The 23,304-nt window shown below is 56.4% G+C and overlaps 1 protein-coding gene across 3 annotated transcripts in view; it reads right to left on the reverse strand.

Moving 5' to 3' along the window:
* Positions 1-6: 6 nt before the first annotated feature.
* Positions 7-23,304, reverse strand: part of SEMA7A (semaphorin 7A, GPI membrane anchor (John Milton Hagen blood group)) — a 33,698-nt gene continuing 10,400 nt past the window's right edge. Inside the window, exons 2-14 of one of the 3 annotated variants that reach the window (XM_014956680.1) lie at positions 10,944-11,077; positions 10,050-10,100; positions 9,623-9,718; positions 9,157-9,241; positions 8,505-8,615; positions 6,957-7,096; positions 6,443-6,621; positions 6,130-6,238; positions 5,181-5,379; positions 3,287-3,402; positions 2,768-2,919; positions 2,199-2,266; positions 7-1,787 (exon numbers count right to left, since the gene is read on the reverse strand). In XM_014956680.1, the coding sequence (XP_014812166.1) occupies positions 1,441-1,787; positions 2,199-2,266; positions 2,768-2,919; positions 3,287-3,402; positions 5,181-5,379; positions 6,130-6,238; positions 6,443-6,621; positions 6,957-7,096; positions 8,505-8,615; positions 9,157-9,241; positions 9,623-9,718; positions 10,050-10,100; positions 10,944-11,077 (1,787 nt within the window). In that variant the 3' untranslated portion in view covers positions 7-1,440. Of the gene's footprint in view, positions 1,791-2,198; positions 2,267-2,767; positions 2,920-3,286; positions 3,403-5,180; positions 5,380-6,129; positions 6,239-6,442; positions 6,622-6,956; positions 7,097-8,504; positions 8,616-9,156; positions 9,242-9,622; positions 9,719-10,049; positions 10,101-10,191; positions 10,463-10,943; positions 11,078-23,304 lie in introns of those variants that run through there. The other 2 variants (XM_014956679.1, XM_014956681.1) reach the window with 2 other exon arrangements.

Consider the following 23,304-nt stretch of genomic DNA (forward strand, 5'->3'; position numbering starts at 1 on the left):
GGGGGGGGGGAATTTTCTTGGAAATGTAGTGCAGTAGGAAGCTCTGGCCCGTTGTCCCTTGCTTGTGGCCACCAAAGGCCACCTCTTCCCCCCACCCCTTGCCAAAAAAGACCCCTCCAAGCGCTCCCGGGTGTCCCCAAGAGCTGGCACCCAGCAGGGAGCTGTGCCAGGTTATTGGAAGCATGAGATAGGGCGCCCGCCCTGTGGTTTTTTTTTGGGGGGGTGGGTGGTGGGGGGGCTGAGAGGGGTGGGGAAGGTTTGGAGAAGGAGCAGGCGCCGGGAGAGCCCCCCCAGTTTTTCACAGTTTAAGCCTTTGCAGGGAGACCTCAAAGCCCGAGGGAAGCAAACCCCGGTCCCTCCTCCCTCTCTCCCCTTCAAGGAGAAGGAGAGGGACAGATCTGCTCCAGGTGGTGGTGGGGGGACACCACAGCCTCCCCCCAACCCCCCAAAAAAAAGCGTGGGCATCGCCCTGAGATCGGCAGCCTCTTTCCCTGAGGAAGCCCGGTCCCTCTCCTGCAGGAGAGGTGTTGGGGGAGCAGGAGGTGCCTGTCCCCCCCGACAAAGAAATGCCCTTAAGCTGCCTGCAGAGGATTTGTGCGTTTTTAAAGCCTCCTTCTAGGGCCTCCTGGGTTGGGGCTGGGCTCTGGCTTCCACCTTTCCCTTTCCTTGTCCCCCCCTTCCATCCATCCATCCCATCCCCAAGCCCCCCACAAAACCTTCCCGGGCTTTTCCATGCAAAACATCACCCCTTGCACCCGCCCCGGCCCGGTGGGTTTTCCAGCACGACTTCCCCATCTCCCTCCCACCTCAAAGCCAGCTGCAAAACATAAATAAATAAACCAAACCCTTCAAAAAATCCCTTTCCGGAGCCCAGTCCTCCAGACCTGAAGGGGAACCGGCGTGTGACACCGGGAGCGGTTGCCACCTGGTTGCCAACCCAGATGGACGCTGGCCACTAAAGAAAAAACCTCTTGGGAGGCATCAGTCCCCTCCTGGAGTGAAGCTCAACCAGTTGGAAAGACCAAGGGCCGGCTCCTCTTCTTCATCACATGCAGGTTCCCAACACGAGGAGTCACCATGCCCTGAGGATCAGTGCATGCACATCGGCAGAAGAAGTCCCCTGAATGTCCCCAACCCAGGTGGAGGAGGACGGTACGGAGCCACCAGGGCGAGCTCGGGGAGAAGGTGACCCCAACTCCCTTCACGCTGTTGGGTACAGCCAACGTCCCCGACCCTCCCTGTCCCCAAACCCTGCTCCATCTGGCCCTGCCATCGCATCTTCCTCGCCGTGACTCTTCCACCAAGGCCAAAGGCGAAAGGGTTGCTGCCCAGGGTCCCTTTTGGGACGGTCGAAGATGAAGGTCCAAGGAGCAAGAAAGAGAACCAGGATCTCGCCTCAGGAGCAGGCAGAAGTGCAGAAAGAGCGGCGTCCTGTCACGTTCAGTGGAAGAGCTCCACCAACACCACCATCAGGAGCAGCTGCAGCCAAGAGCCAAACGTCATGGTGGCCTGGCCCTTCTGGGACATGAACCTGAGCTGGTTGACCAGGCGCTCCTTCACCAGGGCTTGCTTGAAGCCGTCCTCTTCCGAGATGCAGACGTAGTGGCCGTAGTGAATGTGGCTCACGTTCTGGATGAAGTGCAAGCAGGCCTGCTGGGGGTGGGTGGTGTTGCAGGTCTTGATGAGGCTGTCGTTGTGGTACCAGTTGTAGGTGGCATAGTGGGACTCGATGGGACAGTTGAGGTAGTAGCGGGAGAAAGGGACGACGGTGATGTTCTGATAGTCGTCTACTGGAAGAGGTTGAGAAGGAGGAGATGAGATGGGCACGTCCAGGACCTGCTGATTCCCCCACAGGTCTGGAGGAACCAAGAGTTGGGCCAATGGGGACACATTACACGGTCATTTAATGGCAACAGAAGGCTTGACCACACCTGGTGGAGTCCATGGGTCTCTTCTCCCAGGACATCTCCATAAGTTTAAGCCTTCTTAAATAGATTTATTGAGCCATTAACTCCAAGGTGAGACTTCCTCAGTGCCTTGGCTTCAGCCCCATCTTTCCCAGTTCCCCCAGCAATGAGCTGCAACACCCAGCAGAGCCCTACAAAGGCCTGAGAACCTGTCCCTCTGCCCCCAACACCCCCACCCAACCCACCCCCAGCCAAGATAAATGGCCCACAGCTCAAAACCTTTATGTTTACCTTCTTTAATAGCCCCTTTCCGGCACTTTCCTTGCCCCGGGTCTAGGTTGAGGTTCTGATACACCTCCCTGGAGGACAGAAGAAGCGTTAAGGAAGGCAGGGAGGGAAAGCGGCGCCTCGGCCGATCAGATAAGGAAGTTTAAACACGAAGTGCAAAGTAGGGAAAACCACACACACACACACACACACACACACACCCCCCGCTACACCCACGCTCGGGAGGCCGGCGGATGACAAAACACGAGACACGGGGCGCTCACCACAATCAGCTGCTTTAAAGAGCACCAAAACCAGCATTCTACTGGCAAAAGAGGGTGCTCACAACCCATTAACCTCTTCCTCCCTGGAGCGGGGGTGATGTGGGAGGGACGGATCCCCGCAAGGACAGAGCTCCTGGGGACACTATGATGTCCAGGAGATGGGCTCACCTCGTTTTCTCCATGACCGGCCTCAAAACCATGAGAGGCCCTGGCTGGGGAGGGGAATAAGGAGGGGTGTGGGTGTTTGGGAGGTAGAAGCCACCAGCTGAGGGTGATGGGGAAACGATGAGCTCTTGGTGCCACACGTACCGGTTCAGATAGACGGACTGGCAGCTCCCGTTGGACCACCCGCAGTAGGGGTCCTTGGCCAGCAAGCAGCTCTCACAGTTGTTGCGATACACCCCGCACATGTCCATGGGGATCTCCACCACTTTACTGGTCGAGCCCACGTAGAGCACGGCCTGCGGGAGGAGAGCAGACGGGCTTGAACCTCCTGGTGCCACCTTACCAGGGTTCTCCTACAGCTTCACTGGGATTCCTGGGGGGGATCTCACCCAGGGAGCAAATAGACACGTTCCTCCCTCGCCTCTGGGAGAGGAGCTGTTGGAAAAACTCCTTTTCCCACTGGCCTGAACAAAGTTACCCAGAACTGGGGACGTGGGGATTAAAGACACTGCGGGGCCACCCACAAACCCACCCAGAAGCTACTTCCAGACGCAGGGGCTGTCATCAAAACGTCACTCCCTGCCTCCCCTGCTGTCTGCTTTTAATTCTGCTTTTTATTCTGAGCCCACTGGTTTCCTTTCTCCGGAGCAAGCAGAGACCCACCCTTTTGTGGTCCAGGATCATGGACTGGATGGGGTCCTTCTTCGGGAAGACCTGGAGCTCCATGATGTTCTGCACCCCGTCCGGCAGCTCCACCACCTTGTGGATGGATCCCTTGTCTGGAAAGAAGGAAGGGAGAGCCCCGATGAAGGAAGGCTGGGCAGAGGGACTGCAGGCAGGGATGGGGACATCAGGCAGAGAACCAGCTCTGCTTCCAGCCACCTGGAGAAGCAGAGCCTTGTCATCCTGCCCAGAGAAGCTGTGGCTGCCCCAACCCTGGAGGTGTTCAAGGCCAGGTTGGACGGGGCTTTGAGCAACCTGGTCTGGTGGGAGGTGGGTTGGAACTTGATGATCTTTAAGGTCCCTTCCAACTCTAACCATTCTATGATCCTCCCAGCCAAGAGCCACAAGGAACCCATTTCCCACCACCGTGAGGACCTGGCTTTGATCAGCTCTAATGGCACCAGTACAAAAAAACAACCACCCTGGAGCTCTGCTGGGCTTTGATCACCAGCCTCTTCCCGCCTGACCTTCATCCCACCCCTCGCCTGGGGCTGAAACTTGGGGGTTTTGTGGGTTGCTGGGCTTTGATCATGGGCCTCTTCCAGCCTGACCTTCATCCCACCCCTCGCCTGGGGCTGAAACTTGGGGGTTTTGTGGGTTTTTTTGGCCTTTCTGCTTTTTTTAATTAAACTGCCTTCCCCTCCCCAGTTAAAAGTGGTGACGTAAGAAAACGAGCTGGTTTGGCAGAAAGATGGAAAGACAGATCCTGAGGGAACAGGGCTCAGGAAATCCTCGTCGTTCAGCCTCTTTTATGGTTTCCCCTTCCCGACCAGTCGCTCCCTTCTCCCCCATCAGCCAGGGGGAGGTGAAAGATGGCACCCCAGGCCAGGTAGGGATGGGGACCCCCCACCCCCAGGTGCTGGCTCTCGCCTCCGTGCCCGCCCTGGCTGCCTTGCCAAGCCCTGCATGGTGGAGCAAGCTCTCTGGAGGGACTTGCCAAGGAGTTAGCTGTATTGAAACGCAGACTTTCGGCAGGTGTGGGCCCTAATCCAACCCAGGCCACCTACAGAGAGCCCGGTGCATCTCTTTCATCGAAGATATGAAAACAAACACCCCAGAAAGTCCCTCCAGAAGCGCCAGGGAACAAATCCCAGCACAGGAGAAAGGGCTGAGCCCAACTGTGAGGAGCAAACCTGGAGAGGCAGAGAAGAGAGGGAAGCTTTGCACCTTCTGGGTACCCCCCTGACGGAGCTCCCCTGATTTTTTCGCTCTGCCATCCTTCTCCCCCTGCAGCTGGGTTGCCCTGGCCCAGCTCTGCAGCATCTCCAACCATCCCAGGACCTCCAGCAGGAAGCCCACCCTGCCACACCAGAGCAAGCAGGGACAGGAGAGGACAGAGCTGGGTCTCTTTGTGAAGGATTTCTGCTTGACAGTGTAAAGCTGCACCTGGGGAGATTTTTTGTGTGGGTGTCTATTTTTGTCAGTGAGGTTGACGGTTGGACAAGATGATCTTTAAGGTCCCTTCCAACCTAGAAGATTCTGTGATTCTGTGATTCTGTGATTTGGGCTACCCCCCACCCCCTTTTCCCCTTTCTCCTAAAAACCTGAGACCTTCCCCAGGCTGAAGCAGCCCAACAGGGGAAATTCCACGTGCTGGGATTCTGCTTTCAGCCTGTCTTTGCCAAATGGGATGTATTTAGCCCTACCAGGACTTGGCAGCTCTTTTCTGCTCAACAACCATATGGCCAAGCTGGGAAGGCAGCTTTGCTCTGCCCTGCTGGGGATGGAGTTGGGGAGGGGTGGAAGAGAAGGTCTCATCTGCTTCCCTGGGGTTCCCTGCCCTCCAGAGGAAAAGCCAGCTCCGGGAAGCTCCCCATGGAATGGTTCCTGGTACCTGTTGCCAGGTAGAGCACGTTGTAACGGCGCCCGTCGGCCGCAGAGACCTCGTGCACCCCGATCTTCTGGTAGCGGTGCTTGTTGTGGAACAGGGGGCTCCTGGTAGGGGAGAGGGGCTCCACACGGTCCTCCACCTCCGGGTGGCTGTCGGCGATCTTGAAGGTCTCGCTGGGGGTGTGCTGTCCAGAGGAAACGCACTGGGGGCAAGAGGGGACAAAAGCCACCGTCAGTCAGGGTCGGACAGGTCCCCAGGGATGAGGCATGAGGGTCAGGAGAGCAAAGCAGGGCACAACTTGGTCACCTCACCCAAGAGGGGGGTAAAAACAAGCCCTGGGGCTGCTGTGATAATGCTCAGGCCAGGTCCTGCCACTGATCTGCCCTCCAGAAGTTCCAGTTGAGGAGACTCACACCCTGTTACACACCCCACACCACCACCCCAAGGTTTAGGGGAGCCTCTCCCCACCCTGGTCAATGGGGTGCCCGTAACACAGGGATGTATCCTCCAGCCCCTCTCCCCTTGCTTTCTACGAAGATGTTTGGCCTCATCCAGCCTCCTTTTGTTTCCAGCAGCAAAGCTCAGAGCCTTCTCACGGTGCCTACAACCTTGGGGGGTTGGTCTCTTCTCCCAAGGACAAGAGGAAATGGCCTCAAGTTGCACCAGGGGAAGTTTAGGATGGATATTAGGAAAAAAATTTTACACTGAAAGGGTTATTAAGCCTTGGAAGAGGCTGCCCAGGGACGTGGTGGAGTCCCCATCCCTGGAGGTATTTAAAAGCTGGGCAGAGGTGGTGCTGAGGAAAATGGGTTAGTGGTGGCTTTTGTCAGTGTTGGGTTGATGGTTGGACTCCATGATCTGAAAGGTCCCTTCCAACAATTCTACGATTCCATGATTCTGTTCCCCAGGAGGTCTCTCCACTTCATCTGGGCATCTCTTATCACTCACTCACCTGCCCAGGCTTGATCTCTGGGTTGGGACCACTATAGCCTTTGAGTTTGGATGTCTGAAACACGTTGTCAATGTCCCCAAAGGAATAGACACAAACGGCAGAACTTCCCCTGTGGACAACAAGACGAAGAGAGGGTCAGGGAGACATTGGCCATCACCCCTACGGCTGGAGCATGTCCATCATGCCTTCGCCAACCATCTCCACTCTGGCTGTTTTCCACCCAAGTGCTTGCCAGAGAGACTAAAGGGCCCAGAGAAGAAAGGATTTGGCCCACGGGACAGGAACATCCCCCCAGTTTTGCAAAGCTCCTCACCAGGTGTTTGTGAAGAGCCCGTAGACTTTGGAGTGCCGCCAGTTGCTCGCAGGGACAAAGAAGACATCCTGCAACCAGTTGAAGTTGCCTTTGGTGACCGGGTCGACACAAATCAAGCTGGCCTTCAGGAAGGTGGTCCATTTGGAAGCAGAGAGTGAACTGGTTCCTCCTTTATCTTCCTGGAGGAGAGGGAAAATAGGGAGTCAGGGTTTGGCAGAGAAGAAAACAAGGGTCCCACCCTGTCCAGCATCTCGGATGGACAACTGGGGGATGCTTTGGAGGTATATTTGATGCTGGTCACTGCAACAATCGTGTACCTCTCTAACATTTCTTCCCTACAGGCAAGATGGGAGGGCCAAAGGACACAGCCTTACCCCACACAAACTCTGTGGCAGAGGAAATAATTGAGCCAGAGGGGCCAAATCATGGGCCAGTAACTCCAGGAGAGCTGGCATCTCCATTTCCCAGCCCGGTAACACTCTTGATTCCCCACCATACACTGTCCCCATGGTACCTTACACAGCTGGGCCACTCGGGAGATGTTTCTGGGGGCCTCAGGACTCTTGTCTGGGTTGTCTTCACGGAAAAAGTAGTAAATCTTGTCCTGGTGAGGCTCTTCATGCCTTAAGGTGGTGGCTTTGACGAACTGAGGATCTGAAAAGGGAAGCGAGCCGTCAGAAAACCTCGACCTGAACACACACATTTCATCTGAAAAGCCACCAGCGGGGACCAAACCACTCACTCTCAGGCAAGAGGAGGGAATTCAAACACCGTCTGTCTGTGCTCTGGGCAGAGAATGGGTCCAAGCCCATCCTCCACACCTGGTCAGTGCATGGTACCAACAACCACTCTTCACAAGGGGGTTCTCCTTCCTCTCCCTCCCACCCAACTCCACACACCCCTTCCCTTAGAACCATAGAATCATAGACTCATCTAGGTTGGAAGAGACCCTTGGGATCATGGAGTCCAACCATCTACCCTACTCTACAAAGTTCTCCCCTAACAGGGGAGAAGGCCCTTGAAGGCCAAGTCCCTGGAGCTCCGTGAAGAAGCCTCGGGTGACGCCCTGGCCGCTTAGGAACCAAGGAAAGCCCTTCTCCCTTCTCGTGTAGCAGAGCTGTAATCACACAGAAAGGTTTCCTCCATGGCAACAAGCTGTGCTGTTTGTGTTGGCCGTGGAAAACCCTGTGATGCTCTTCCTATTAATACGCCGCTGCCACAACGGGCATCCCCAGCAGCAGCAGGGTCCCTCTGAGCATCGTTAGCTGGTGTCCCCGAGGCAGGGAGCTCTGTGTGAGCATGGAATTGGCCTCGTGGCTCTAAGTATGTCAGGTTTCTTTGCCGGTGCCTTGGTTGCCCCCCATGAACAAGTCCTGGTTTTCCCTGGCGTCGTTTTGATTTGCTTTTTTTTTTCTGGCTTTGGCCAGGGGTTCAATAATCTCCCACTTCCCAGCATCACCGGGGGAAGGTGTCATAAGCTCATGTAAAATTGAGGAGGGTCCTTTCTATCCCCCACCCTGTCCAAATTTGAGGAGGGTCCTTTCTATCCCCCACCACAGCCCAACGTGTTCCTGCCTCAAGGTCTCACCCTGGCCTGGGGGGAGAAATTTGGAAAGAGTCACTGCCCGGAGTGGAAGTGGTTCTTCCTGTTTCTACCCACCGCATGGCAGCTGATGGGCACCTTTACACAACCGTATTTCATTTCAGCATCTGACAGGGGACTTGCCACCCGTTTCTCTTCATTTCCCCATCTCCTCACCCCGTGCAAGAGGAACTCACTTGTTCTTTCAGTTTGTCCCCGAAGCAAAGAGGTGAAATTCCCCCCCAGCTGGCAGCAAGAGAGCTGGAGGGTCCCTCCTCACCAGCACTCCAGATCAGTGGAGAACTTCAGCCCTCTCTGAAGTTCTAGGGGTGACCAAACCCAAGCCAGAAGCTCTGGGTGGAGAGGATGTACCCCTCTGAGCTGCGCCGTGTACTTATGGCCCACAGCTGTGGACGGAGAGGGAGTCTAATTTATCTACTTGGTGGGTCCCAGGCCTTCAAGGATTGTCCCCATACTCACTCTGCATCACTGTGTCGCTGGTGTAGAGCTCCCCACCACCTCTCACTCGACGGAAACGGGGTATCTTGCCGTTCTGCTGGCTCTTCTTGATGGTGGAGTAGATGTCATGACCTGTGGGGACAGGAAGGCTCACTTGCAGCAGGCTGTTTCCAGAGGGTGCAGAAGGGTTTGTGAGAAGAAAACAAAGACCCAAGAACTCTGTGGGCACATGGACTCACAGGGATGGTGGATGCAGGTCAAGAAACCCTGCCTAGGACTGAGCAGGCCTGACGGGACTCCACTTAAAGAGTGTCAGGGGCAGATTCTTGCTCTGCTTCTGGGAAGGATCCTCAACTGTCTTTCTGCCAGGTCCAGAGCGGTGGAGCAACTGCAGGACCCTCCTTTCCTGCTGTTTCCATCACACTCCACCCTCCCACACCAAGACCCAACCCCATGCCCTGGAGAGGAATAAACCAACTTCTGCCACGCTCTGTTCCTAGAACAAAGAGCACTTCGATGAGGCAAAAGCAAGAAGTGCTAAGGCCGATGGCCAACTGGAGCAGACAAAACCCTTGGAGCAGCCTTTTTTTTTTTGTCAGAGCGAGCCCAGCCTTCCCCCACAGCACCACAACTTGGAAATATGTGAGCTACAACTTGGAAATATGAGACTTACCATCCACGACGACGAGGGTATTCGAGTCAGGGGCGAAAGGAGCGATACCTCTGCCGTCCCACGAGGTGCTCTCCCTCCTCTGCGTCTGGGGAAGGACAGAAACAGCCTCCTCAGAAGCGTAGGAATCCACCATCCACCCCCGGGGCAGGAGGAAAGAGGCTCTCCTTGGCTGGCACAGCCCACACGAGGGAAGGACACAGCCCATCTTCTACCTGCAGAGCCACCGCCGCAGGCAGGAGGTGAGGTAAGAGGGCCTATGCCAACTGAGGACAGAGGTGGCACGTGTGGACCTCTGTTTGTGGGGGCTGTCACGACACACAGCCCAAAGGAGCTGGGATTTGGGCATTTTGGAGCACTCTGAGAAGGAGGGAGGGGGGATCAGGGTACCCTTTTACAGATGGGAAACAGCACCAAGCAAACCAGCAAGTGCTTTGCTCTGGTCCCATCACTGGTGGCCCCAACGTACCAAGTTCCAGCAGGTGGGAGTGCAGGCGCCGGTCCCACACACTAACAGGCCGTCTCCGTACTTCTCCACTAAGGTGAGGTAATTTTTATTGTCCTCCTGCAAGAGAAAGAAGAGGAGCAAGAGCGTGAGCGGCAGCCTAAGGCAGCTCCAAGCCCACAGCACTACCAAGCTCATCGCTACACGGCTTCCTTTTTCATGGGTCTCAATCATAGAATGGTTGGGGTTGGAAAGGACCTTAGACATCATTTAAGGATCCTAAAAACAGAGGAGGACCATCTAGTATCATCTCATATGCTCCACAGGCACTAGAGGTCTTCACCCAGAAAGAGGACTTGAGGAGCAAACACAGTTCCTTCCCCAGCAGCCCTACAACCCAGCTCCTCCACCCCTCACCCATCTGGTTATTCCATCATGAGGTAGGACCTACCGAACTCCCAGGCATCAAGCAATGTCCTTCATTTTTCACCGGGAAGTCTTCCTAGGATGAAAGAGAAAGAGAATTGCTTTCATTCCTTCCCTCTCAAAGCCAACTGACGTGGGCTCAGCCCCACGTGCTACACGCTACTCACTCTCTTCACAAGAAGCAAAGAACATCGGTGAGAAGGCTGTTAGACACCACAACGCAGACCTTTTCTCCCACCTCAGCGTTTGAAAACCCATGGGGAAGCTGGGTTGGCTCTCTCAGGCCCTTGAGATGATGAGGGATGCAGGGCCAAAGCCAGCTTGGGCTGCTCTCCAAAGGATTTCGGGAAAGGATCTGTCATTGTGGGGAACGGGCGTTCAATAGAGGGTGGTGGTGTCCAAGGACTGAAACACACAAACCACACTGTTTCTGGGAACAAGGAAGTTTCTGGGCTCCGACTTCAGCCACCAACTTGTTTGAGAAGAACAAGAAGGGGTCATGAGAAAGCCAAGCGTCCTGGGGGTTCTTCCTGCCATTTTAACTCAGTGCTCAACTGATCCAGAACTTCCTGCTTTTGAGGAAAAGCAGCGTGGGCTCCAGCAGTGGGAACGTAGCTTCTGAGCATCCCTTCTCACGCTAAAGAAAGGGACCCCACTGGAAAAATGTGGGACCAAGAAGGTCCCAGAGGACACAGCTTGGGAAGAACCCACCCACAACAAGCGCAGGAGACTCCCCCCTTGCTGCAGCCATTCATCGTGCTGACATTGCAGCTTCCCAGGTGGATTGGGCAGAGACCAGACCCTTCCAGGCCTGATTTGGCTGCTGGCAAAGACACCGAGGAAGGTCCCCAGCGTTGGGGCTGCGAGGAAGATGCTGGACACCTCGTTAGAGGGCTCCTTGGTAGGGGAGCATCCTTACCGTGTAGTTCTCAGAGGTTGCAAAGTCGTAGTAATAAAGCTTTCCCTCTCCCCCGACGTAGATGGCCGAGCTGTTTTCTTTGTGATAGAAGACGGGGTACTTCTCTCTCCTGGGAAATGTATAGACTTTGGGACCTGGGAATGGCAAAGAGGAGACGTCAGGAGATGCAGATCCATCAACTCCCTTCTCTGTGTCCTTAGTTCCAGCGATGAGAAAAACAAAGCTGGGGGCCCTCGGGGAAGGCTGGCACGGCACCAGGCAGGCAGGGAAAGGCATCTCCCAGGCTCAGAGCTGAGCTATTGTCCCCTTGGCCCCAGGGGACAGCAGAGCTGCACAATGGAGTGAGCCCCGCCTGGCCCCTGCAGGGCTGGTGATGGAGGGGGAGGAGGAGGAAGAGAAACTCTGCTGCAGGAGCTCCTGGAGGAGAGCAGAAGCTCAAAGTGACTGAGAAGTGGCTCCGCAGCAGGCTCTGGGCGGCCTCCTCACCTCCTCTAATGGCCAAGTGCCTCCCAGCTTTGAGATGAAGGGCTCCTTCCCCTCTCTGGTCATCTCCCTGCCCTCTCTGGCCATCTTCTGACCACCACCCCAGGCAACTGCCTCATAGATTTGGCTCCTGCACCCTCTCACACTTGACGTGCCACCAGCTTTTTGTGCCTTGGGACCAGGGGGTAGATCATCTCCTGCCAAGCACAGCCCAGCATCACCCCTCTCCTCGCCAGCCTCCAGCTGCACCCTCAGCATCCTCCCTCCAAGGGCCAGGAGGGATGGACAGGGTTTTTGGAGCCTTCTCCCTGCCCGAGGGTCAGACCCCACACGTAACAGGGGAAAGGTGTGGGTGAAGCCACAACTCCACGCCCCAGATATGAACAAGAAATGAGCTGCAAGACCCAGGACTCATGTCACAAGCAGTCGCTGCAGATGGGAAGCTTTGGAGGCCCAGCTGGGAGGAAGAACTGCCCGTCCTCCCCTCTTTCCTTCCTCTTTCACCATCTTTCCAGCTCCTCTTCCCTAAAAACATCCTCCCTTCCCTGGCCCTCCGTGGGTCCTGCATCCCTCGCTGGGACGGCGGAGCCACATCTGGGCAGCTTGAGCTTGGAGCAGGAGAGAAATTCTATCCTCCAGGGGGGGAATTAAAAAAAAAAAAAACCAACAAGATCTCCCGTCAGGGCTGACCTCTGGCTTAGGGCGAGAGGGCGTTCCCTTTCCATCTCTCCCTCTTTTCTAAATTCCCAAAAAAGAAGGGGGGGGGCTCTCCCCTGGCAAGCGCAGACAAAGGCTGCCTCTGCCTCGGGAGGAGCTGGCCGGCGGCGCAGACAGGCAATTAATCAGTGGCACGTGGCCCTCTCTATTTATAGGGCCACTTGGCAGGAGAGGCAAAGGACAATCTGCACGGGCCAGCATCCCCCCCCCTCCACAACCTCCACCCGGAGCAGGCTTTGGGGGGGTCCCGCCAAGGCTCCGCAGAGCCAAAGGGAAAAATGGCTTTATTAGAGGTCACCGGGGCTACGGGATGCTTAGATCTGTGGGGTTTTTGGGTTTTTTTCTCCACTTCTACGCTGGTGGCACCTCCTGGGGAGTCTGTAACCCCCGTGGCACCTCCCTGGTGGTGGTGGGGGGCTCTGTAGCCCCCGTGGCACGCAGCCAGCCAGGCTTGCCCATCGCTGGTTGGGCTAATGGAGAGGAGGGATGCTGCCAGCCAGCACCTCGTGATGGGAAACCCTGCCAGCCCCCCGGGGGCTGCCGTTTCACAAGGGCACTTCAGATGCAGAGAGAGAGAGAGAGAGGGAGGGAAGAGGCATTTCATGGTACAGAAACCATCAGAGCTTCTCCCTAACGCAACACCTCTGGGGCTGTCCCCACCATGGGGGGATGGAGGCAACCAGGCTCGGTTGGGAGCCTGCAGCTAGGAAAGCCCAGTTGGGTGATCATAGAATCATAGAATGGTTTGGGTTGGAAGGGACCTCAAAGATCATCGAGTTCCAACCCCCCTGCCCTGGGCAGGGACACCTCCCACCAGACCAGGTTGCTCAAGGCCCCATCCAGCCTGGCCTTGAACCCCTCCAGGGATGGGGCAGCCACAGCTTCTCTGGGCAACCTGTTCCAGTGTCTCACCACCCTCAGAGTAAAAAATTTCTTCCTGAGATCTAATCTGAATCTTTTTTCTTCCAATTTAAAACCGTTTCCCCTTGTCCTATCATTACACCTCCTGGCAAAGAGTCCTTCTACAGCTCTTCTATAGGCCCCCTTCAGGTATTGAAAGGCTGCTCTAAGGTCTCCCCGGAGCCTTCTCTTCTCCAGGCTGAACAATCCCAGCTCCCTCAGCCTGTCTCCATAGCAGAGGTGCTCCATCCCTCTGATCATCTTCGTGGCCTCCTCTGGACCTGTTCCAGCTGGTCCATGTCCTTTCTGTGTTGAGGACTCCAAAGCTGGACACAGAGCTCCAGGTGGGGTCTCACGAGTGCAGAGCAGAGGGGCAGAATCACCTCCCGAGACCTGCTGTGATGGTCCCTGTCCCCTCCTCCCGTCTTTCTCCTCTGTCCAAGGACTTGGAGAAACTCCTGAGCATGTGCTTTTCCTGCTGGAGGAGCTTGGCATCCAGTCTTTTCGGAGTGACTGTGCAATTTATTTGCCTAAGTGGCCCCTGCAAAGCGGGAAGCCAGCCCAACATGCCAGCTAGCCCCAGGAACCAGCCACAGACCCAAGTCTCTGCTGGCTGAGGAGGAGAGGACTAACCACCTTGTCACCACCCCTCTTCCCCAGAAGTCCTCAAAATGCCCCTCTTGGCCCAACCTGCCGGAGCAGCCCACGCGTGCAGGAACCACTAAAGCCACCCTTGCCCATCTGGCCACCACAGCCCATCGTCACCAACACCCCACAAGCGGGTCTGGCCGGACCTCAGCAAACGTTGCTCTTGTTTTCCAACCCTACAGCCCAGCCCCTACGTTTGCTGCTGGTCCAGGAAAACCTGCGGAAAGAATCCTTCCTGAGGAGAGGGACTTGGGGGTGTTGGTGGATGAGAAGCTCAACGTGAGCCAACAACGTGTGGTTGCAGCCCAGAAACCACCTGCATCTTGGGCTGCATCAGAAGAAGAGTGGCCAGTAGGGCAACTGGGGGGGATTCTGCTCCTCTGCTCTGCTCTGGGGAGACCCCCACCACCAGTGCTGCCTCCAGCTCTGGGGCCACCAACAGCAGAAGGACATGGTGGGTCCCAGAGGAGGTCCCGGAGATGCTGGGAGGGCTGGAGCCCCTCTGCTGGGAGGACAGGCTGAGAGAGTTGGGGGGGTTCAGCCTGGAGAAGAGAAGGCTCCGGGGAGACCTTGGAGCCCCTTCCAGTCCCTCAAGGGGCTCCAGGAGAGATGGGGAGGGACTCTGGATCAGGGAGGGGAGCCATAGGAGGAGGGGGAAGGGTTTGACACTGAAAGAGGAGAGATGGAGCTGAGATGTGGGGAAGAACTTGTTTGGTGTGAGGGTGGTGAGAGCCTGGCCCAGGTTGCCCCGAGAAGCTGTGGATGCCTCATCCCTGGAGGGGTTCAAGGGCAGGTTGGATGGGGCTTGGAGCAACCTGGTGTGGTGGGAGGTGTCCCTGCCCAGGGCAGGGGGGTGAAACACGATGATCTTTGAGGTCCCTTCCACCCCAAACCATTCTGTGATGGTTCTGTGATCCCCCATCCCTCTTCCTCCACCCTCACCCCTTTGCACACACTTCACCCCTCGTGCTCCCGTTCCTCACCGTCGCTCTGATTTTGAGGTTTTTTCGCACAAAGCTGCCCTGCTCTTCAAGCCCAGCCCCGCGAGCCGTGCCAACCTGCGAGGAGACGCTTCTCCCCAAACAGCCAGAAACAAACAAGGCCAAAACAATAACTCGCTTGGCGCCAAGGTATTGTTTATCCTGCTGCTCCCCCGGCACCGCGGGGAATGACTAAGCCGGGAGTAAACAGCTCTGCTCTCTTCGCGGCTCCGGCGTTGATTTAACTCCATCTGGAAGGGAGCCTTGAAAGGTGTTTCCGTGAGCGGCTGCCAGGGACCCTCTGCCTCCTCCTCAGCCCTTTGGCTGACCCGCAACGCTGGCCTTCATCCCCTCCTCCTCCTCCTCAAACAGCTCGGCCGTGGAGAGCTGTTTGGTCCCTTTCGCCTCCGTTTCTCCTCTGGAAGGATCAGGGGGAGCAGCCCGGCACCCCCAAACTTGTGTCCTGGGGTATAAATGGCTTCAAGAGCTGGGGATGATGAGGCAGAGGGCACCTAATGGCCCACACAACGTCCCCAAAGGAGGGGACATGCCTCTCCTAAGCAAGCCTGAAGCTTCTTTTGACGCTGCAAAGAAAGACTTGCCCTGTCGGAAGGGAAAAGGCACGACCCCACCACCATCCCGCCTCTAAAAATCCAGCCCGGAGCTCCAGAAGACACCGGGCTCCTTTTCCAGCTCCTGGCTCACCCCAACGTGTCCCCTTCCCCTGGCATTTACTGCCCACCCCACCGCCAGCCCCCGAATCAATGGCACAATTGTCCATTGAAATGCTAACCCCGGGCAGGGAGGAATGAATGGGAGAAAGAGCGGCTTTGTGCTCTGCCGGGGAGATGGGGAGCAAGGCTCTGGGCTGAAGAAGAGTATGAAATGAGGGAGGAAGGAGAAGAATATGAAATGCGGGAGGAAGGAGGGAGCCCGGTGCATCTCGGAAGGATGCCTGTAGGGTGAGGTAATGGAGGAGGAGGAGGGAAAAGAAGATGCTCTGGTGGAGATGAGGGCAGGGAAGCCCATCTGAAGCACACGGAGATAAGGCAGATAACGGAGGGAGCAATCCTGCTTCCATCTGATCTGATCTGATCTTTGCTGTGAGGGCGGTGAGAGCTTGGCCCAGGTTGCCCCAAGAAGCTGTGGCTGCCCCATCCCTGGAGGGGTTCAAGGGCAGGTTGGAGGGGGCTTGGAGCAACCTGGTCTGGTGGGAGGTGTCCCTGCCCAGGGCAGGGGGTGAAACACGATGATCTTTGAGGTCCCTTCCACCCCAAACCATTCCATAATTCTACGAAATGTCCCACCTCCCTACACAAATCCAGCTTTAAGGACATGCTGAAGGACTCTCTGGCTCATTTTGGGTCCAGGAGCCCACTTTGGGAAGTCACCAAGAGCCTGGGCAGAGCTTGGCCCTCCCCAGCACCACGGAGAGGTTGGATTCCCAGAGCATCCCCGAGGTTGGCGCAGGGGGGACCGGCGTGTCCCCCACCACCTTCAGAACAGATGCACCGAGGGGAAAAGCGCCGTGGGCGAGCAGCCGGGCTGCAGGGAAATCTCAACCACCACCTCTCTTCCCGGCTGGAGGGAAGCTGACTCAGCTTTGGCAGTCCTTCTCCTCTCCACGCTCCATCAATCCATCCAGCCATCCAGCCAGAACCAGCTCCGGCATCCCAGACGTTGGGCTTAGTCACCGGCTCACCCAGCTCCCAGCACGGGGAGAGGGCCAGTCTGTGTGGGGCTGTGGTTTACTGGTGCTGGGGGACGACTGTGTCTCCTGAAAAATGGAGGTGAGGGATCCCATCTGCTCCGGGGACAGCATGGAGGGGAACAGATTTAGACTGGAGATGAGGAGAGGGTTCTTCACTGTGAGGGTGGTGGAGCACTGGAACAGGTTGCCCAGGGAGGTGGTTGAGGCCCCATCCCTGGAGATATTCAAGGAGAGGCTTGATGAGGCCCTGGGCAACCTGGTCTAGTTGGGGGTGTCCCTGCTGACTGCGGGGGAAGGACTAGATGGCCTTTGGAGGTCCCTTCCGGCCTGGACAACTCTATGACTCTATGATTTTAAAGTAAGGAACTGAAATAAAGCTTGGGAAAAATAAGGGAAGGAGGATGCATGCTTGGAGTCAGGAAAGCCCCCCATATCCTGGGCTGCACCCCCAGCAGGGCAACTCGGGGTGGGGGGGATTCTGCCCCTCTGCTCCCCTCTGGGGAGACCCTGCCTCCAGCTCTGGGGCCACGAGCAGCAGAAGGCCATGGAGTTGTTGGAGCAGGGTCAGAGGAGTCCATGGAGATGCTGGGAGGGCTGGAGGACAGGCTGAGAGAGTTGGGGGGCTTACCCCTGGAGAAGAGAAGGCTCCAGGGAGACCTTTGAGCCCCTTCCAGTCCCTCAAGGGGCTCCAGGAGAGATGGGGAGGGACTCTGGATCAGGGAGGGGAGCCATAGGACAAGGGGGAAGGGTTTGACACCAAAAAAGGGGAGATTGAGCTGAGCTGTGGGGAAGAACTTCTTTGGTGTGAGGGTGGTGAGAGCCTGGCCCAGGTTGCCCAGAGAAGCTGTGGCTGCCCCATCCCTGGAGGGGTTCAAGGCCAAGGTTGGAGGGGGCTTGGAGCAACCTGGTGTGGTGGGAGGTGTCCCTGCCCAGGGCAGGGGGTAGGAACTCAATGATCTTTAAGGTCCCTTCCACCCAAACCATTCTATGAATCTATGAAGCTGCTGGTTCCTGGGAGCGGCGCTGATGCAGATCCTTTACTTGCAGCTCATATAACCCTCGTTAATTGAGACACCACTTGGAATATAAATAAGGGAAAGCAGGCAGGGCATGGGGTTTACCTGCTCCCTGCCATTATCCCCGCCCCCTGCATGCCCGTGCTGCCAGGAGCTGGCAAAGTTGAGCTTTTTGCTGAGCTGCTTGCCCTGTCGCAAGCCCTCCCACTGCTGCCGTGGGACGGGGACGTGGGGCTGGGCCACCCACCAGGAGGATGAAGTGACAAAACCAGGATTTACGCTGGTCCAGAGCCCAGACTCGCTCAGGGAGGCAGCCAAGTCTCCGGGACCTTGATGAGCAGGCAACTCCTCTCCCTCTAACGCAGGGTAACGCTGTCATTTGTCACCCCCGGGCGGTCCCTGCCCTCCCTGGCACCACGCTGGTGACACCACCACCTGGCTGAATCACCACCTTGGCTGGACCTTTTCCTGCTTCCCGCCTGGCCCAAACCATTTGTCACTTCCCACGTTTTTGCTTCTTCCTTCCTTTTTTGTTTTTTTCTGGAAAAGATTGAACCATGACAACCCCAGCCAGCGGGACGTCCCTGCTTGCAATCCAGCTGGGATTGACTGGGGAGGGCAGGAAGACTCACAGACACCCCCCCTGGGGGTCTTGTCATCTCTCACCCGTGCCGGGAGCCCTCACCTCCCAGCAAGGCATGAGTCAGGGCTGACTGATGTGCTCCAGGGCTCCTGAGCATCATCACCCCGGGCTTCTGGGAACACGAGAGCAGGATGGGCTCCACCACGTCAATCCCGCTTCCCCAGCACACGCAGGACACGTGACAAACAGCCCAGCACGGGCACATCCACCTCCTTCCTTTAAGGGCTGGGAAGAGGATTCGGGTCCACCACCTCAGGGGACCACTTTGGGGTCAGAAATCCCAGTCCCAGCTCCGCAGCGCGGTTCCAGTTTCACTCTGTCACCCCCAACCCCTGGCAAAACCAGAAGAACCCCCAGATGTCCTACCTGCTTGGCCAAGATACCAACCCCGGGGAGCTCCACCAGCAGAAAGTCCCCTCTATGGGGAGCATGGGATGTCACAGCACCCATCCCAGAAGGATGGGGACACCCCACCCACCCCCTTTCTCCATCCCTAGGGGAAGGATGGGATCAAACCACACTTCTCCCATCCAGGAGCCCCGCGCCGTCTGTCTCCCCAGCTCCGCCACGGACGCCGGCAGGAAGCCAAGCTTCTGGGGGTTTATTTTAGATGATCTATAAATTCCCAAGGCGAGACATTTCGGAAGGAGGAAGTATGCCTCCGGGGGAGCTGCTAGGTTTGCCTTCCCCCTCCCACCCCGCCCTGACTTTGCCCCCAAAAGGGAGCAACGTGACACGAGGGACAGCAATGTGACACAAGGAAAAGCTCCCGAGAGCATCGTCCCCTTCCCAAGGGATGAGCGCCTTGAGGGGGTCGGATGGGCTCCAGGGACCAGGCAGATCTTGCAGAAATAGAAGGGTTTGGTTGTTTTTTTTTATAGGCAAAATTTGCCCTCTAAATGAGACGAACACTCTGGGAAGGTTTGCTCTGACCTGCCACGGAATAACTGAAGGGCTGGGAGTTGCGAGGTCTCCTCCTCACGGAAAATGATACGCTTTCACAGGAGGGTTTTTTCTGCCAAAGAGGTGAAAAGGGCAATAAAATGTGGGAAACCATTGCTGATGGAAAGAAACCTGGCCCCATTGTTCCCCTTCTCTCCCCACATTAAGCCACCAGCAGCCCTGAGAGCCGGGATCCTCTCGGTGCTGGGGACACAGAGGCTGAAGGTTCTCCCCTCGGTGACACAGGGGGACATCACCCGGTGCATGGGGCAGCTCCACACCTTTTCATAGATCCATAGAATGGTTTGGGTGGGAAGGGAAATTAAAGATCATCCAGTGTCAGTGATGATCCAGTGATCATCAACCAGCCCAGGTTGCTCCAAGCCCCCTCCAACCTGGCCTTGAACCCCTCCAGGGATGGGGCAGCCACAGCTTCCCGGGGCAACCTGGGCCAGGCTCTCACCCCCCTCACACCAAACAAGTTCTTCCCCACATCTCATCTCCATCTCCCCTCTTTCAGTGTCAAACCCTTCCCTCTCCTCTTATGGCTCCCCTCCCTGATCCAGAGTCCCTCCCCATCTCTCCTGGAGCCCCTTGAGGGACTGGAAGGGGCTCCAAGGTCTCCCTGGAGCCTTCTCTTCTCCAGGCTGAACCCCCCCAACTCTCTCAGCCCCCCCTCCCAGCAGAGGGGCTCCAGCCCTCCCAGCATCTCCGGGGCTTCCTCTGGCCCCGCTCCAACAGCTCCATCTCCATTTTGGTTCAACCTACGCTCCAGCATCAGTCGTTTCTTAAAGAACTCAAAATTAAAACCCAGCAGAACCAATTCAGCTCCATCCACTACGGATTTCCATCCTGGATCACTAAGAGCTCCCTCCAGAGCCCTCCCAGAGCCACATATAATCCTTGTCCCCTTTTTAATCCCTCCCTGTCCCTTACCTATTCATGGCACGACGGGGCAGACTGGGAGCATGGCCATGAGCTGGTGCCCATCAACCTGCTACCTGGCCTATCTCAGAAGGGTTTTGTGCCACCCACCTTTCCCTGCCAGTCTCCCCTCTCTCCCCTGCTCTCTTTTCAGGGTGCTCGTAGGGACCCCTTCCCCTCAAAAAAAACTCTTCAGCAGTATTATTCAAAAAAAAAAGCATTTGGGGAGCAGCAGCGGAAACCAAGCAACAGAAAAAGTGCTAAAAATGCGTCTTGCTGAAGCAGGACCAGACACACACACACAGAGGTGTCTGTGTGTGGTGTTTCCTGCTCCTTAACACCCCCTGTGCTCTCTCAGGGACCAAGCAGAGCCCCCCCAGCTCATCCCCAAGCACCCTGAGGACCTCATGCAGCATCCAACCCCTTCTCATCTCTCCTCTCCCTGCCCCCAGCAGGAAACCCCCCCCACCAAACACAGGGACACTCATTTCTAGAACCAACTGACGGGGTCCAAGAGCAATCACCGGCCGCCAGCAGCAGCTCTGGAAAGGGCAGGGTGTGGAAAAAGAGATTAAAGAAGCTCCATCAGTCATCTCCTACGTATTTTAGAACCTGCACTGCAGGAAAAGGTGCTGGTCAGGCAGGACAGCCACACCGAGGCCAGAGAAGCCACCTGTGCTTTGGCCAGACCATCCCACAGACTCATCCCAAAAGCACGTGCCTGCGGCCAGAAAGGGCAGAGCAAGTCTTGGAGGGACTTGGAGTCTTGGGACTTGGGAGTGCTTATGGAGGAGAAGCTCAACGTGAGCCGGCAGTGCGTATTGGCAGCCCAGAGAGACAACCCTGTCCTGGGCTGCATCAGGAGAAGTGTGGCCAGCAGGTCATGGGAGGTGATTCTGCCCCTCTCCTCTGCACTCCTGAGACCCCACCTGGAGCTCCGTGTCCAGCTTTGGGGTCCTCAACACAGAAAGGACATGGACCGGCTGGAACAGGTCCAGCAGAGGGCCACCAAGATGATCAGAGGGATGGAGCACCTCTGCTATGGAGACAGGCTGAGGGAGCTGGGGTTGTTCAGCCTGGAGAAGAGAAGGCTCCGGGGAGACCTTATAGTGGACTTTCAATACCTGAAGGGTGCCTATAGAAGAGCTGGAGAAGGACTCTTTGCCAGGAGGTGTAATGATAGGACAAGGGGAAACGGTTTTAAATTGGAAGAAAAAAGATTCAGATTAGATCTCAGGAAGAAATTTTTGACTCTGAGGGTGGTGAGACACTGGAACAGGTTGCCCAGAGAAGCTGTGGCTGCCCCATCCCTGGAGGGGTTCAAGGCCAGGCTGGATGGGGCTTGGAGCAACCTGGTCTGCTGGGAGGTGTTGGAACTCAATGATCTTTGAGGTCCCTTCCAACCCAAACCATTCTATGATTTTATGAAGTCAAAAAGGTTTCCCAAGCGACAGCAAAGTGCTTTTTCCATCAGGTGAAAGCCCCAAAAGGCTTCCCAAGTGATGACAAAGTGCTTTTTCCATCAGGTGAAAGCCCCAACCGTGACGTTCCTGCGCCCTCCCTCCTGTAGGAAACACCACGGGTGGGTTCCCACCAGCAGCACAGAGGAGAGGCAGGGCTTGGGCTACGTTCCTCCATCTGCCACCATCGTCCCTCCTGTGGAGAACCAGTGAGACCAGCACTGACGGGGGACGTGCAGCCCTGAACCCTTACAAAGGTGGTCACACGCTTGTGGGAAACCCAGAAGAAAAAATAGAGGTGTGAAAGAACAGAGTGAGGGGACGTGCAACCGGGAAGCCCACGTTACTCAAATCCAGACCTTAAACGTTTCGCTCCTCTTTCTTATTTTAAGTTTGCAGCAAGTCAGAGCGAGGGGGTTAATCTGCTTGGTATTTCTCATCCTGTCTCTCTCCCCCAAGACAGCGTGGAGACGAGCAGCATTTAATCATCTGGTGGATCAGAAGCTCGACATGAGCCGGCAACGTGTGGTTGCAGCCCAGAAACCACCTGCATCCTGGGCTGCATCAGAAGCAGCGTGGCCAGCAGGGCAACTGGGGGGGATTCTGCCCCTCTGCTCCGCTATGGGGAGATTCCCCACCCAGTGCTGCCTCCAGCTCTGGGGCCACCAACAGCAGAAGGACATGGTGGGTCCCAGAGGAGGCCACGGAGATGCTGGGAGGGCTGGAGCCCCTCTGCTGGGAGGGGGGGCTGAGAGAGTTGGGGGGTTCAGCCTGGAGAAGAGAAGGCTCCGGGGAGACCTTGGAGCCCCTTCCTAGCTCTAAACTGGAAGAGGGGAGATTGAGATGAGATAGGAATAGCTTTAAACTGGAAGAGGGGAGATTGAGATGAGATGTGGGGAGGAAATTCTCCGCTGTGAGGGTGGTGAGAGCCTGGCCCAGGTTGCCCAGAGAAGCTGTGGCTGCCCCATCCCTGGAGGGGTTCAAGGCCAAGGTTGGAGGTGACTTGGAGCAACCTGGTCTGGTGGGAGGTGTCCCTGCCCAGGGCAGGGGGGTGACACTGGGTGGTCTTTAAGGTCCCTTCCAACCCAAACCATTCTATGATTCCATCTTTTCTCCTGACTGCTCTTGCCTCCCCCTGAGCATCCTCCCAAAGGGAAGAGCGAGGCCGTGGATATTCCAGTAACACCAACATCCTCTCTGCAGCGGGACTTTTCCACCCTTGGCCAAGCTGCCACCATCCAATACTGCTTCCCTTTTCTTTGGCTTCTTCCCCAATGGCTTCTGAGGAGCCTGCAATCCTGGGGGGGTGCTTTCTTCCTGCCCTCGAGAGATCCCTCCCCATCAATAGCAAAATGCTCCGGAGCAGAGGAAACAATCCAGCCTGCATTAGGGGGGATATATCCTACAAAAGCTCTCAGCCTGTGTGCAATCCAAATGCCTGGGAGGCTCGAGCTTGCTCACAGAGTACACTCATAACTAAATAAATACCCTTTTTTTAAGAGTTACACTACAGAAGGCAAATATTCCGGCGCGGTAATGATTTCCACTCTATTTCTGGTAAAGCATCTTGGCAGAGGATTCAGCACCGGGGTGAGAGAGAGCAGGAAGAAAGAGAGGAAGGGGGGAAAAAAAAAAAACCAACCCCAACCCCTCTGGGTTTGGTAGCCCAGTTGCTGGGCACGGAGATGCCTGCTCAAAAGCTCTTCTGAGAGCTAGAGCCCTTACGTGAGGGGCCTCTGAGCCGCAGTGGGATGAGATGGGCAGGTCTGCAGGGCTCCACTCACCCTCCCAAAGCTCTCTGTGCTCCAGGAAAAGACAGATTTCTCTTTTTTTTAAAAAAAAAAAACCCACACAATGACTGTGATTTGGGGAGGGCAGGGTTTTCCACGTGTGCTACTGCATCACTGCTATCCCCTGCGTGCTCACAACCTCCCCCC

The sequence above is a fragment of the Calidris pugnax genome, unplaced genomic scaffold (assembly GCF_001431845.1).
Source record: "Calidris pugnax isolate Ruff unplaced genomic scaffold, ASM143184v1 scaffold265, whole genome shotgun sequence".
Lineage (NCBI taxonomy): Eukaryota > Metazoa > Chordata > Aves > Charadriiformes > Scolopacidae > Calidris > Calidris pugnax.